The sequence below is a fragment of the Mobula hypostoma genome, chromosome 2 (assembly GCF_963921235.1).
Source record: "Mobula hypostoma chromosome 2, sMobHyp1.1, whole genome shotgun sequence".
NCBI lineage: Eukaryota > Metazoa > Chordata > Chondrichthyes > Myliobatiformes > Myliobatidae > Mobula > Mobula hypostoma.
Genome location: NC_086098.1, coordinates 248250515 through 248264977, shown reverse-complemented (window position 1 = coordinate 248264977; position 14463 = coordinate 248250515). Strand labels below are relative to the sequence as shown.

At 53.1% G+C, this 14463-nt stretch overlaps 1 protein-coding gene across 2 annotated transcripts in view; it reads right to left on the bottom strand.

Annotated features, from left to right (window-relative positions):
* Window positions 1-12181: 12181 nt before the first annotated feature.
* Window positions 12182-14463, bottom strand: part of LOC134337605 (death-associated protein kinase 2-like) — a 55635-nt gene continuing 53353 nt past the window's right edge. For both annotated transcript variants that reach the window (XM_063032767.1, XM_063032775.1), the window contains exons 11-12: window positions 13718-13813; window positions 12182-12396 (exon numbers count right to left, since the gene is read on the bottom strand). In XM_063032767.1, the coding sequence (XP_062888837.1) occupies window positions 12319-12396; window positions 13718-13813 (174 nt within the window). In that variant the 3' untranslated portion in view covers window positions 12182-12318. The remainder of the gene's footprint in view (window positions 12397-13717; window positions 13814-14463) is intronic.

The window sequence follows — 14463 nt, the reverse complement described above, 5'->3', positions numbered from 1 at the left end:
GTCACAGTGAGTGGTGAAGGGTGTGTCAGTGTCACGGTGAGGGTTGTGGGGTGTGTCAGAGTCACAGTGAGGGTTGTGGGGTGTGTCAGTGTCACAGTGAGGGTGAGGGGTGTGTCAGTGTCACAGTGAGGGGTGAGTCAGTGTCACAGTGAGGGGTGTGGGGTGTGTCAGTGTCACAGTGAGGGTGAGGGGTGTGTCAGTGTCACAGTGAGGGTGAGGGGTGTCTCGGTGTCACAGTGAGGGGTGTGGGGTGAGTCAGTGTCACAGTGAGGGTGAGGGGTGTGTTAGTGTCACAGTGAGTGGTGAGGGGTGTGTCAGTGTCACGGTGAGGGTTGTGGGGTGTGTCAGAGTCACAGTGAGGGTTGTGGGGTGTGTCAGTGTCACAGTGAGGGTGAGGGGTGTGTCAGTGTCACAGTGAGGGGTGAGTCAGTGATACAGTGAGGGGTGTGGGGTGTGTCAGTGTCACAGTGAGGGTGAGGGGTGTCTCGGTGTCACAGTGAGGGGTGTGGGGTGAGTCAGTGTCACAGTGAGGGTGAGGGGTGTGTCAGTGTCACAGTGAGTGGTGAGGGGTGTGTCAGTGTCACGGTGAGGGGTGAGTCAGTGTCACAGTGAGGGTTGTGGGGTGTGTCAGTGTCACAGTGAGGGTGAGGGGTGTGTCAGTGTCACAGTGAGGGTGAGGGGTGTCTCGGTGTCACAGTGAGGGGTGTGGGGTGAGTCAGTGTCACAGTGAGGGTGAGGGGTGTGTTAGTGTCACAGTTAGTGGTGAGGGGTGTGTCAGTGTCACGGTGAGGGTTGTGGGGTGTGTCAGAGTCACAGTGAGGGTTGTGGGGTGTGTCAGTGTCACAGTGAGGGTGAGGGGTGTGTCAGTGTCACAGTGAGGGGTGAGTCAGTGTCACAGTGAGGGGTGTGGGGTGTGTCAGTGTCACAGTGAGGGTGAGGGGTGTCTCGGTGTCACAGTGAGGGTGTGGGGTGTGTCAGTGTCACAGTGAGGGTGAGGGGTGTGTCAGTGTCACAGTGAGGGTGAGGGGTGTCTCGGTGTCACAGTAGGGGTGTGGGGTGAGTCAGTGTCGCAGTGAGGGTGAGGGGTGTGTCAGTGTCACAGTGAGGGGTGTCTCGGTGTCACAGTGAGGGTGTGGGGTGTGTCAGTGTCACAGTGAGGGTGAGGGGTGTGTTAGTGTCACAGTGAGTGGTGAGGGGTGTGTCAGTGTCACGGTGAGGGTTGTGGGGTGTGTCAGAGTCACAGTGAGGGTGAGGGGTGTGTCAGTGTCACAGTGAGGGTGAGGGGTGTCTCGGTGTCACAGTGAGGGGTGTGGGGTGAGTCAGTGTCACAGTGAGGGTGAGGGGTGTGTTAGTGTCACAGTGAGTGGTGAGGGGTGTGTCAGTGTCACGGTGAGGGTTGTGGGGTGTGTCAGAGTCACAGTGAGGGTTGTGGGGTGTGTCAGTGTCACAGTGAGGGTGAGGGGTGTGTCAGTGTCACAGTGAGGGGTGAGTCAGTGTCACAGTGAGGGGTGTGGGGTGTGTCAGTGTCACAGTGAGGGTGAGGGGTGTGTCAGTGTCACAGTGAGGGTGAGGGGTGTCTCGGTGTCACAGTGAGGGTGTGGGGTGTGTCAGTGTCACAGTGAGGGTGAGGGGTGTGTCAGTGTCACAGTGAGGGTGAGGGGTGTCTCGGTGTCACAGTGAGGGTGTGGGGTGTGTCAGTGTCACAGTGAGGGTGTGGGGTGTGTCAGTGTCACAGTGAGGGGTGTCTCGGTGTCACAGTGAGGGTGTGGGGTGTGTCAGTGTCACAGTGAGGGTGAGGGGTGTGTTAGTGTCACAGTGAGTGGTGAGGGGTGTGTCAGTGTCACGGTGAGGGTTGTGGGGTGTGTCAGAGTCACAGTGAGGGTTGTGGGGTGTGTCAGTGTCACAGTGAGGGTGAGGGGTGTGTCAGTGTCACAGTGAGGGGTGAGTCAGTGTTACAGTGAGGGTGAGGGGTGTGTCAGTGTCACAGTGAGGGTGAGGGGTGTCTCGGTGTCACAGTGAGGGTGTGGGGTGTGTCAGTGTCACAGTGAGGGTGAGGGGTGTGTCAGTGTCACAGTGAGGGTGAGGGGTGTCTCGGTGTCACAGTGAGGGTGTGGGGTGTGTCAGTGTCACAGTGAGGGTGTGGGGTGTGTCAGTGTCACAGTGAGGGGTGTCTCGGTGTCACAGTGAGGGTGTGGGGTGTGTCAGTGTCACAGTGAGGGTGAGGGGTGTGTTAGTGTCACAGTGAGTGGTGAGGGGTGTGTCAGTGTCACGGTGAGGGTTGTGGGGTGTGTCAGAGTCACAGTGAGGGTGTGGGGTGTGTCAGTGTCACAGTGAGGGTGAGGGGTGTGTCAGTGTCACAGTGAGGGTGAGGGGTGTCTCGGTGTCACAGTGAGGGTGTGGGGTGAGTCAGTGTCACAGAATGTGGTGTGGGGGGTGTTGTATTGCAGTGTGGGCTGCGGGCTGTGGGAGTGTCAGTCTCTGGGGAGGGGATCTGGAACTCTGCATCAGTCACTGTAGGTTTGTTCTGGGGACTGTGTGGAGCTGGAAGGCGGGACGGCCACTCTGTAATACAGGGGTCCCCAACCATTTTGGCACAGCGGACCGGTTGAATATTGACAATATTCTTGCGGACCGGCTGACCCGGGGCGGTGGGGGCGGGTTGGTAGTGTCACCAACGGACAAGAGTAGCAGCGTTTACCCCGCCTAAGACTACAATGACCATGAAGCCTTGCGCGGGCACCAGAGTGCGCATGCGCAATATGCGTGTACCAGCTGATTTTTTTTAATGCAAATCGTTTTTGGCTATTCTGTTCGGGGGGGGGTGTTAATCACGACCGGAATATCGGTGACAAGTGGCTAATACACTCAATTTCGTTTCCGAAACAGTTTATCTAACGAATTTAATATTAAACACACAGTCCATAATTTTTTTCGCATGAATATAGCGATAAGTCAATTATCAGGGGAGGACAGGGGAGCTTGAAGTAAGTATTGATCGAACTTCCAGTAGAAGTAGTAGAGGCAGGTTCGATATTATCATTTACAGAGAAATTGGATAGGTATATGGACAGGAAAGGAATGGATTATGGGCTGAGTGCGGGTTGGTGGGACCAGGTGAGAGTAGCGTTCGGCACGGACTAGAAGGGCAGAGATGGCCTGTTTCCATGCTGTAATTGTTATATGGTTATATAAGTCACTTATAAGTCAATAGCACCATAACATTTTAAGTAACGTTTGGATATTAAACACACAGCACATATTTTCCCCGTATGAACATATAAAATCATTGCAACACACCAATATCGCTGAATCAGTGGGAGCCCTGGGCTTGTTTCCCTGCAACAAGACGGTCCTATCGAGGGGTGATGGGAGACAACGATACTCGAAGGGGGTTCCTTATGTCCCATCTATTCCGCAGTTTAGTTTTCGTTGCATTCATTGCAGAGATACGTTGGAAATGGAAGCAACGTTTTCAGTGCTTTCGTGGCTATCTCAGGATGTTCGGCCTTGACTTTGATCCAGAATGCCGGCAGAGATGTTATGTCAAATATACTTTTCAGCCCGCCGTCATTTGCAAGCTCGAGGAGTTGATCTCCTTCCCGCGCTGACACGGATGACACGCGGGTAGTGACCTCGCGTGCGTAGTGGCTCAAAAGGGGCGTGACAGGGAATGAGGAAAGGTGCAGCTGACTCCTATCGCCAAATCATATCGTTTCGTCACGGCCCGGTGGTTGAGGACCACTGCTGTAATACCAAGCTGGCTGCTGGTGACTGCTCGACTGGGCTGCAGTGTCAGGCGGACTCTGATGGAAAATTATTCCTGGAAGTGGTGCGGCAGTTTTCTCGTGTTGTGGGTTCATGGGTCACTCCCACTTTCCTGGTTTGAGTTCTGACACTTGACCCTGAACTACCCTTTCAGTTCTGCCCTCTGCCCTGACCCCTGACCCTGGCAGTCTTCCTCTGTCTGGATCCCTGACCCAGTGCTACCTTCTTCACTCCTGACCCTTGACACTCAGCTGCCCTCTGAGTTCTGATTCCTGACCGGTGACCATGGGCTGCCCTCTCAGTGTTGAACCCTGACCCCAGTCTGCCCCCTCGCTCCTGACACCTGATCCTGTATGGTGCTTCTCATCTGGCTGCTGATCCTGGTCTCCGTCCTCGACTGACACTTTGAATTAGCTGCTTCACCTCGTCAAGACCCCATGCACATCCATCCAAGCATTACCCTCAGAACCTGTACTGACTCCTGATCCCATGTTCTCCCTAAACCCTGTCACGTATCACTAGATCTATCCACCTTGGAGTTTAGATGGATCCACTCTGGGGTTAGATGGATCCACTCTGGAGTTTAGATGGATCCACTCTGGAGTTTGGATGGATCCACTCTGGAGTTTAGATGGATCCACTCCGGGGTGTGGATGGATCCGCTCCGGGGTGTGGATGGATCCAGTCTGGCGTTTAGATGGATCCACTCTGGGGTGTGGATTGATCCAGTCTGGCGTTTGGATGGATCCACTCCGGGGTGTAGATTGATCCAGTCTGGCATTTAGATGGATCAACTCCGGGGTGTGGATGGATCCTCTCCAGGGTGTGGATGGATCCACTCTAGAGTTTAGATAGATCCTCTCTGGGGTGTAGATGGATCCACTCTGGAGTTTAGATGTATCCACTCCGGGGTGTGGATGGATCTGCTCCGGGGTGTGGATGGATCCTCTCCGAGGTGTAGATGGATCTACTCTGGGGTGTGGATGGATCCACTCTAGAGTTTAGATGGATCCAGTCTGGCGTTTAGACGGATCCACTCCAGGGTGTAGATGGATCCACTCTAGAGTTTAGATGGATCCACTCCGGGGTGTGGATGGATCCTCTCCGGGGTGTAGATGGATCCACTCCGGGGTGTGGATGGATCCTCTCCGGGGTGTGGATGGATCCTCTCCGGGGTGTGGATGGATCCACTCTAGAGTTTAGATGGATCCTCTCTGGGGTGTAGATGGATTCACTCTGGGGTGTAGATGGATCCACTCCGGGGTGTGGATGGATCCTCTCCGAGGTGTGGATGGATCCTCTCTGGGGTGTAGATGGATCCACTCCGGGTGTAGATGGATCCACTCCGGGGTGTAGATGGATCCAGTTTGGTGTTTAGATGGATCCACTCCGGGGTGTGGATGGATCCACTCCGGGGTGTGGATGGATCCACTCTAGAGTTTAGATGGATCCAGTCTGGCGTTTAGACGGATCCACTCCAGGGTGTAGATGGATCCACTCTAGAGTTTAGATGGATCCACTCTGGGGTGTGGATGGATCCTCTCCGGGGTGTAGATGGATCCACTCCGGGGTGTGGATGGATCCTCTCCGGGGTGTGGATGGATCCTCTCCGGGGTGTGGATGGATCCACTCTAGAGTTTAGATGGATCCTCTCTGGGGTGTAGATGGATCCACTCTGGGGTGTAGATGGATCCACTCCGGGGTGTGGATGGATCCTCTCCGAGGTGTGGATGGATCCTCTCCGGGGTGTAGATGGATCCACTCCGGGTGTAGATGGATCCACTCCAGGGTGTAGATGGATCCAGTTTGGCGTTTAGATGGATCCCCTCCGGGGTGTGGATGGATCCGCTCCGGGGTGTGGATGGATCCAGTCTGGCGTTTAGATGGATCCACTCTGGGGTGTGGATTGATCCAGTCTGGCGTTTAGATGGATCCACTCCGGGGTGTAGATTGATCCAGTCTGGCATTTAGATGGATCAACTCCGGGGTGTGGATGGATCCTCTCCGGGGTGTGGATGGATCCACTCTAGAGTTTAGATGGATCCTCTCTGGGGTGTAGATGGATCCACTCTGGGGTGTAGATGGATCCACTCCGGGGTGTGGATGGATCCTCTCCGAGGTGTGGATGGATCCTCTCCGGGGTGTAGATGGATCCACTCTGGGTGTAGATGGATCCACTCCGGGGTGTAGATGGATCCAGTTTGGCATTTAGATGCATCCACTCCGGGGTGTGGATGGATCCGCTCCGGGGTGTGGATGGATCCACTCTAGAGTTTAGATGGATCCAGTCTGGCGTTTAGACGGATCCACTCCAGGGTGTAGATGGATCCACTATAGAGTTTAGATGGTTCCACTCTGGGGTGTGGATGGATCCTCTCCGGGGTGTAGATGGATCCACTCCGGGGTGTGGATGGATCCTCTCCGGGGTGTGGATGGATCCTCTCCGGGGTGTGGATGGATCCACTCTAGAGTTTAGATGGATCCTCTCTGGGGTGTAGATGGATCCACTCTAGGGTGTAGATGGATCCACTCCGGGGTGTGGATGGATCCTCTCCGAGGTGTGGATGGATCCTCTCTGGGGTGTAGATGGATCCACTCCGGGTGTAGATGGATCCACTCCGGGGTGTAGATGGATCCAGTTTGGTGTTTAGATGGATCCACTCCGGGGTGTGGATGGATCCGCTCCGGGGTGTGGATGGATCCAGTCTGGCGTTTAGATGGATCCACTCTGGGGTGTGGATTGATCCAGTCTGGCGTTTAGATGGATCCACTCCGGGGTGTAGATTGATCCAGCCTGGCGTTTAGATGGATCCACTCCGGGGTGTGGATGGATCCACTCTGGGGTGTGGATGGATCCACTCCGGGGTGTAGATGGATCCACTCCAGGGTGTAGATGGATGCTTTCCAGGGTATTTTTGAAGGATGAGGCAGGGAATTTCATTGTATGAGATTCTGAAAGGTCTGGATAGAGTGGATGTGAAGAGGATGTTCGTCGGAAAGTCTTAGAAGGTTAAGAGGATGTAGTCTTAGAATAAAGCAATGTCCTTTCAGAACTGAGTGAGGAAAATTTTCTATAGCCAGAGGGCAGTGAGTCGGTGGAATTTTCTTTAACCAGAGGGAGGTGGATCAGAAGTATCTTCTTTTACCAGAGGATGGTGAATTAATGGAATTTTCTGTAGCCAGAGGGAGGTTAATTAATGGAATTTTCTTTATTGAATTGAATTGAATTGACTTTATTTCTTACATCCTTCACATACATGAGGAGTAAACTTTTTAATGTTACGTCTCCGTCTAAATGTGCAATATGCAGTCATAGTAATTTATAATAATTTATAATAAATAAAACAGTCAATGTAACATAGAAATACACTCAAGTCAGCATGAATTAATCAGTCTGATGGCCTGGTGGAAGAAGCTGTCCTGGAGCCTGTTGGTCTGGGCTTTTATGCTGCGGTACCGTTTCCCGGATGGTAGCAGCTGGAATAGATTGCGGTTGGGGTGATTCGAGTCCCCAATGATCCAATAAACCCTTTTTACACACCTGTCCTTGTAAATGTCCTGAATAGTGGGAAGTTCACAACTACAGATGTGCTGGGCTGTCCATACTACTCTCTCCAGAGTCCTGCGATTAAGATTTACAGTTCCCATACCAGGCAGTTAGACAGAGGGCGGTGAATCAGTTGAATTTTCTTTAACCTGAGTGTCGTTAATCGGTGGAATTTTTCTTCAGCTACAGGGCAGTGAATCGGTGGAATTTTCTTTACCCACAGGGAGGTGATTTGGTGGAAGTCCAAGCTCTGGGTGTTTATAAATTTTTAAAGACCTTGATTAGTGAGGTGGAGGGAGTTAAGGGTTATGGGCAGGGGAATGGGGTGGAGAGGGAAAGATTAGTCAGCATGATTGTCTGGAGAAGCAGGTTCAATGGGCCGAATGGCTGTATACCACTCCGATGTAAAATGATACAGATGAGTCCAGGCCCAGGATACAGATCCATCCGGTCCAAGGTAAAGACTGATCTGGTGCAGGTAGATCCGGTTCGGGATACATATTGATCCGGTGCAGGTGAATCTGGACCGGGATACAGATCAATCCGGTCCAGGGTATGGAGACACTGAATATGGAGCAAAAAAAATCTGGGCGGGACTCAAAAGGGTCAAAGGTTCAAAGTCAACACTGGATGTTTCAGTTCTGGGCAGCTCTCTCCCCCATGTTCCTCACCCACACAGGATCCCTCTCCCTTTGTTGCATTCATCTCCCTTCCCCTTGTTATCTAGACTCATTGCTGATCATGACTAGACTGAACTCCTGCCTCAGCAAGGACCTGGACCCATTGCAATTTGCCTATCGCCACAAAAGGTCAATGGCAGACACAATCTCAATGGCTCTTCACATGGCCTTAGACCACCTGGACAACACAAACACTTACGTCAGGATCCATTAGAGCTCAGCATTTAATACAATCATTCCCACAATCCTGATTGAAAAGTTGCAGAACCTGGAATTGGATCCTTGACTTCATAACCGGAAGACCACAATCTGTGTGGGATTGGTGATATCATCTCCTCCTCACTGACGATCAACACTGACACACCTCAGGGATGTGTGCTTAGCCCACTGCTCTACTCTCTATATACACATGACTGTGTGATGAGGCATAGCTCAAACACCATATAAAATTTGCTGAAGATACAACCATTGTTGGTAGAACCTCAGGTGGAGATGAGAGGACGTACGGGAGTGAGATATGCCAACTAGTGGAATGGTGCCACAGCAACAAACTGGCACCCAACATCAGTAAGATGAAAGAGCTGGTTGTGGACTTCAGGAAGGGTAAGACGAAGGAACACATACCAATCCTCATAGAGGGATCACAAGTGGAGAGAATGAGCAGTTTCAAGTTCCTGGGTGTCAAGATCTCTGAGGATCTAACCTGGTCCCAACATATCAATGCAGTTATAAAGAAGGCAAGACAGCGACTGTACTTCATTAGGAGTTTGAAGAGATTGGTATGTCAACAATACACTCAAAAACCTCTATAGATATACCATGGAGAGCATTCTGACAGGCTGCATCACTGTCTAGTATGGTGGGGCTACTGCACAGGACCGAAAGAAGCTGCAGAAGGTTGTAAATCTAGTCAGTTCCATCTTGGGCACTAGCCTACAAAGTACCCAGGACATCTTTAGGGAGCAGTGTCTCAGAAAGTCAGCACCCAGGGTATGCCCTTTTCTCACTGTAACCATCAGGTAGGAGGTACAGAAGCCTGAAGGCACACACTCAGCGATTCAGGAACAGCTTCTTCCCCTCTGCCATCCGATTCCTAAATGGACATTGAACCCTTGAACACTACCTCACTTTTTAAATAAATATTAATTCTGTTTTGCATGATTTTTAATCTATTCAAAATACATATGCTGTAATTTATTTATTTATTGTTTTTTTTCTTCTTCTATATTATGCATTGCATTGAACTGCTGCTGCTAAGTTAACAAATTTCACAGCACATGCTGGTGATGATAAACCTGTTCTGATTCCCTTCCCCACCTGGGTCCATCTGCTTGGCTATCTTCTCCCTTGGTTCACCTTCTCTTCTCCTTCCCTAACTCTGTCTCATCTCATTCCGCCTGTCACCTCAAAGCCCCTGCCCCACCACTACACTCTCAGTCCTCGGCCTGAATCACTGACCATTTCTCCACAACGGGCTGTCTGACCCGCACACTTCCTCCAGCCGTTCGCTTTTTGCTCCGGTCCGAAGTGTCAATGACTCCAGCTCAGGTTATAGAGGCAACTAGTTGAGGGTGGAGGAAGTTCCAGTCCGGTATACAGAGTGATCCATTCCAAGGTATAGAAGTATCCAGTCCAAAGCTTACATCGATCTGGGTCCAGGACATAGCTGCATCTAGTCCAGGATGTAGTTGACTCCTGTTCAGATACAGCCTGGATTTGCTCACCTCCATGTCCATCTGTCAGCAAAATCCAGTTCATGTTTTGTGAAGGATTCATTCATTTCAAACTCAATACGTTTATTGTAACAAATAATGGGATCTTCACATGCACTTCGAAGACAGGTGGAAGCAACAGTCTAAAGTCCTTTGTGAATGATATCACTCCCTCCTCTTCACCCCTCACGTCCTCAATGCCCTCCCTCCTCATCACCCACTCCTGGGGATAGAGAGGATGGGGAAGTGTTTGGGCAGTCAGGATGTGGGGGCAGGGAGAGAATTTGGGACTTTGTTCGGTGGGCCTTTCGGTTTGGTGGTGGGGAGGGTGATACCCCGCAGAGAGAGAGAGAGATTGCATTGCGTGCATGTTCATTCACATGTTCCCATCTGCCTGTATCAGGGAAATACAGGAAACAGGGGCCAGGTTTACCCCTCACCTTCCCACACTGTCCAGTCAGACAGTATCTAATCACTTACCTCCGGTAGGGCACGCTGTGAACGGTAGGGAGTACTGAGGGACAGAAGGACCTCGGTGTACAAGGGTAGGACACTGTGAGTGGTAGGGAGTACTGAGGGACAGAGGTACCTCAGTGTACAAGGGTAGGACACACACTGTGAACGGTAGGGAGTACTGAGGGACAGGGACCTCGGTGTACAAGGGTAGGGCACACACTGTGAACGGTAGGGAGTACTGAGGGACAGAGGGACCTCGGTGTACGAGGGTAGGACACACACTGTGAACGGTAGGGAGTACTGAGGGACAGAGGGACCTCGGTGTACAAGGGTAGGACACACACTGTGAACGGTAGGGTGTACTGAGGGACAGGGACCTCGGTGTACAAGGGTAGGGCACACACTGTGAACGGTAGGGAGTACTGAGGGACGGAGGGACCTCGGTGTACAAGGGTAGGGCACACACTGTGAACGGTAGGGAGTACTGAGGGACAGAGGGACCTCGGTGTACCAGTCGAATGATTCCTGAAGGTGGCAGCACAGATCAGGGGGTGAAGAAGGTTTACGGGAAACTTGTCTCCATTAGCTGGGGCACAGAATACAGGAGCAGGGAGGTTATGGTCCAACTTTAGAAACCACTGGTCAGGCTACAGCTGGAGCATCGTGCACAGTTCTGGTCACAGACTCTGAGAAGGAGGTGAAGAGGAGATTGCTCAGCGCGTTGTCCGGGATGGAGAGTTTCAGTTTCAAGCAGACACCAGAGAGGCTGGGTCTGTTCCCCCTGGAGCGGAGGGGGCTGAGGAGAGTCCTGATAGAGGTGGACAGAGTTCTGAGGGGCACTGATGGGGTTAAAAGTGGGAAACCTCCCCTAACAGACTAGGAGCTAAAACAAGAGAGTTGATGATGAGGGCAGGCTGGGGAAAAAATAGGCTTCGAGGAGATCTGAGGAGCATGTGTCCCCCACCTCACTGTCTGGCCAGAAAGGGGGAGGAAGGAAAGGAGGTTTGGGATCGGGAAGTATGGCCGGAGGGGGTGGTGGAGGCTTGGGCTCTCATAGCACTGAAGAAGCATCTGGACAAGCACTGAGGCAGAGAGGGGACGGATCAAGTGTTGGGGAATTAGATCGTGGTATATGGGACAGGACAGGCTGAAGACCCTTTCCCCACACTGTGAGACCCCTCCCACTGGCAGACTGGCAGGATTCCCAAACTATGACCCTGCAGGAGATTCCCGGTGGGAATTCGGTGCGCCCAGTCCACCAATGGAGATTTATTGTCAGGTCAGCGTGGACGGGGGTTGAATCTTCCCCATTCCCCCATGGGGAAACCCCCAGGGTCTTGCACATCCCATCAGAGTCCCAGAGGCGTGAAGCCCTACCCGCGATCTGCAGGGGCGCAATGGGATAGGTGCATAGGCTGATCCCAGGTGAGTGTACTAGTGAGGAAGCAACAGCTGGACTTTCTACCTCTCCCAAAACCCCTACACACCCTCACCCTCCTCTCCCCATACTCCCCCACTTTCTCCCTCTCTTCCCTCCACACCCTCGTACACCCTTCCGTACTCTTCTCCATTCTCTTGATCCTCACATTCCCTTCCCCACTTCCTCCCTCTCCTTCCCCTCCCCTCCACCCCTCCCCTTCTCCTCCCCTCTCGTCCCTCCCCTTCTCTTCCCCCTCTCCATTGCCCTCCCCTCTCTTCCCCATCCCCCTCCTCCACATTCATTCTCCTTGTTTACCCTCACCACCCACTCATTCCTCCTCTCCACACTCGCACTCCGACATCCCCTCCCTCATCAACACTTCCACCCTCCTCTATTTCTCACTCATATTTGCCTCCTCCTTTCCCTCTCCTCAACCCCTGCCTCCTCCCCTTGTCCTCTTCCTCCCTTTTTCACCCTCCTCACTCCCCTTACGTCCTCCACTCACTCCCTCGCTCCTTTTTCCCATCTCCCTCTCCCTCCTGCCCTCTGTGTCCTCACTCCCCCTCCCCTGTCCCTCTTCACCCTCCTCCACACTCCTTCTCTTCCCTCCTCCACCGCCCTGTTCCTCGCTCTGCCTCCCCACCTCTCGCGTACTCGCTCCCCGGCCACCCCGGCCACCCTGAGGGTCCGCCCGCTCCGTCCCGTCGCGGTCTGGAGGTGGAGCTGTTCCACACCCGGCTACGAGGAGCTGCTTCGGCGCCTGCGGAGGAGCGTGGTGGGGGCTCTGTCCTCCTCGTGGTCGCTCTCGCAGTCCCTCTGTGGGGCAAAGAGAACCGGTACAGGCTGGTTACTGGCACAGCGTTCAGCGAGCCACACAGCCTCCGGGTGCCAGGCAGGCAGAAGGAGAGCAGGAAATGGTTACGCACAGCACAGAACCCCGTGCAGTCTCCAGCAGACACACACGCTCTGTCTTCAATAACTTACCCCGCGCAGTTTTCCCTCCTCTCCCTGTAAACCTACGTCGTCAATGATTCAACATTACCACTCTGGGAAAAGTCATCTCTGATTATTGGCCCTATCTATCATCTTATAAATGTCTATCAGGCCCTCTGAACCTTTCCTATATGTATCTGTTTACAATACCACCTCCCCCCCCCCATCTCCTTAAATATAAACCAATGTGTCTGAAAAGAGGATGCTGTCCAAGTTGCATGCCATCTTGGACAATGTCTCCCATCCACTACATAATGTACTGGGTGGGCACAGGAGTACATTCAGCCAGAGACTCATTCCACCGAGATGCAGCACAGAGCGTCATAGGAAGTCATTCCTGCCTGTGGCCATCAAACTTTACAACTCCTCCCTTGGAGGGTCAAACACCCTGAGCCAATAGACTGGTCCTGGACTTATTTCCTGGCATAATTTACATATTACTATTTAACTATTTATGGTTCTATTACTATTTATTATTTATGGTGCAACTGTAACGAAAACCAATCTCCCCCGTGATCAATAAAGTATGATTATGACTATGACTATGAGAACAGGAACAACTTTTGGCCCATCATGCTGAAGCCAGATTGAAGGAATCTCTTCTGCCTACACAATGTCCATGTCCCCCCCCACCATTCCCTGCACGCTCATGTGGCCTGTCTGAGAGCCTCTTAAATGTCTCCATTGGATCTGCCTCCTCCACCACCCCCGGCAAAACACTCCAGACACTACCTCTCTCTCTGAGAAACACCTGCCCTGCACATCTCCTCTGGACCTACCCCTGTTCAAGCCAACTGCATGCCTTCTCCTATTAGACATTGTTATCCTTGGAAAAAGATTTGGAGTCAACCTTACCTAACCCTCTAAGACCCTCTTGGGTCTTACAAACCTCTCAGCCTCGGCCGCTCCAGAGAAAACGACCCAATTTTGTCCAGCCTCTCCGTGTAGCTCACGCCCTCTAACCCAGGCAGCATCCTGGTGAGCCTCTCCTGCACCCCCCCCCCAAAATCCCACTCCCCACAGCCTTCCTGTAATGGGGCGACCAGAAGCAGGCACGACCGTATCACCACAAGGACTTTGCTGACCCCAGGTTCCAGACGAGACCCCACCCCCAGGTGGGATAGGGCGGGACGTGCTCCCGTACCTGTACAAAGACGTCAGCCAGCGCTGGGCGGCGGTGAGCTCTGGTGCGGAGACGCCGGTGCAGTCGGTTACAGGCAGACACCAGCTGGTAGGAGATCTGCAGTGACAAGGGAGGGGTTGGTCAGTGAGGAACCTGATTGGGAGGGGGAGGAGAGGACAGAAAGTGCCCAAGATGGGGAGAGGAGGTATGAATGGAGGGGGCACGGAAATGAGAAAAGGATTGGCAAGGAGGGGGTTGGGGGAGAGGAGGTGAGGGAGGGGTGGGGAAAGAAGGGGGAAGAGAGAGAGGGAGGGACGGAGAGAGAGATGGGATAGAGAGAAGGGGAGGAGAAGGGGAGTGAGGGGGAGAGAGGGAGGGGCACAGAGAAATGGGGAGGGGGAAAGGGGGAGAGAGAGGGGACAGAGGGGGAGGGTGGAGGGGGACAGAAGGGGAGGGAGAAGTGGGGAGGAATGGGGCAAGAGTGTGTGAGAGTGGGGAAAAGAGGGGGAGGGATGGGAGGGAAAGGGAAGAGAGGGGAGCGGAGGGGCAGGGTGAGGAGGAGAGGAAGAGCCAGGGTGAAGGGTGGAGGGGCCAGGGAGAGGGGAGAGAGTGGGAGGGTGGCAGAGACACGAGAGAGAGGAGGGAGACATGGGGCAGCAGGGGAGAGAGGTGGGAGCGAGGTTGGGAGAAGGGGAGGGGAGTGGAGAGGGGGTGAAATTGGGAGAGAGGGAGCAAGGGAAGAGGAGTGGAGTCGGGTGAGATGAGGG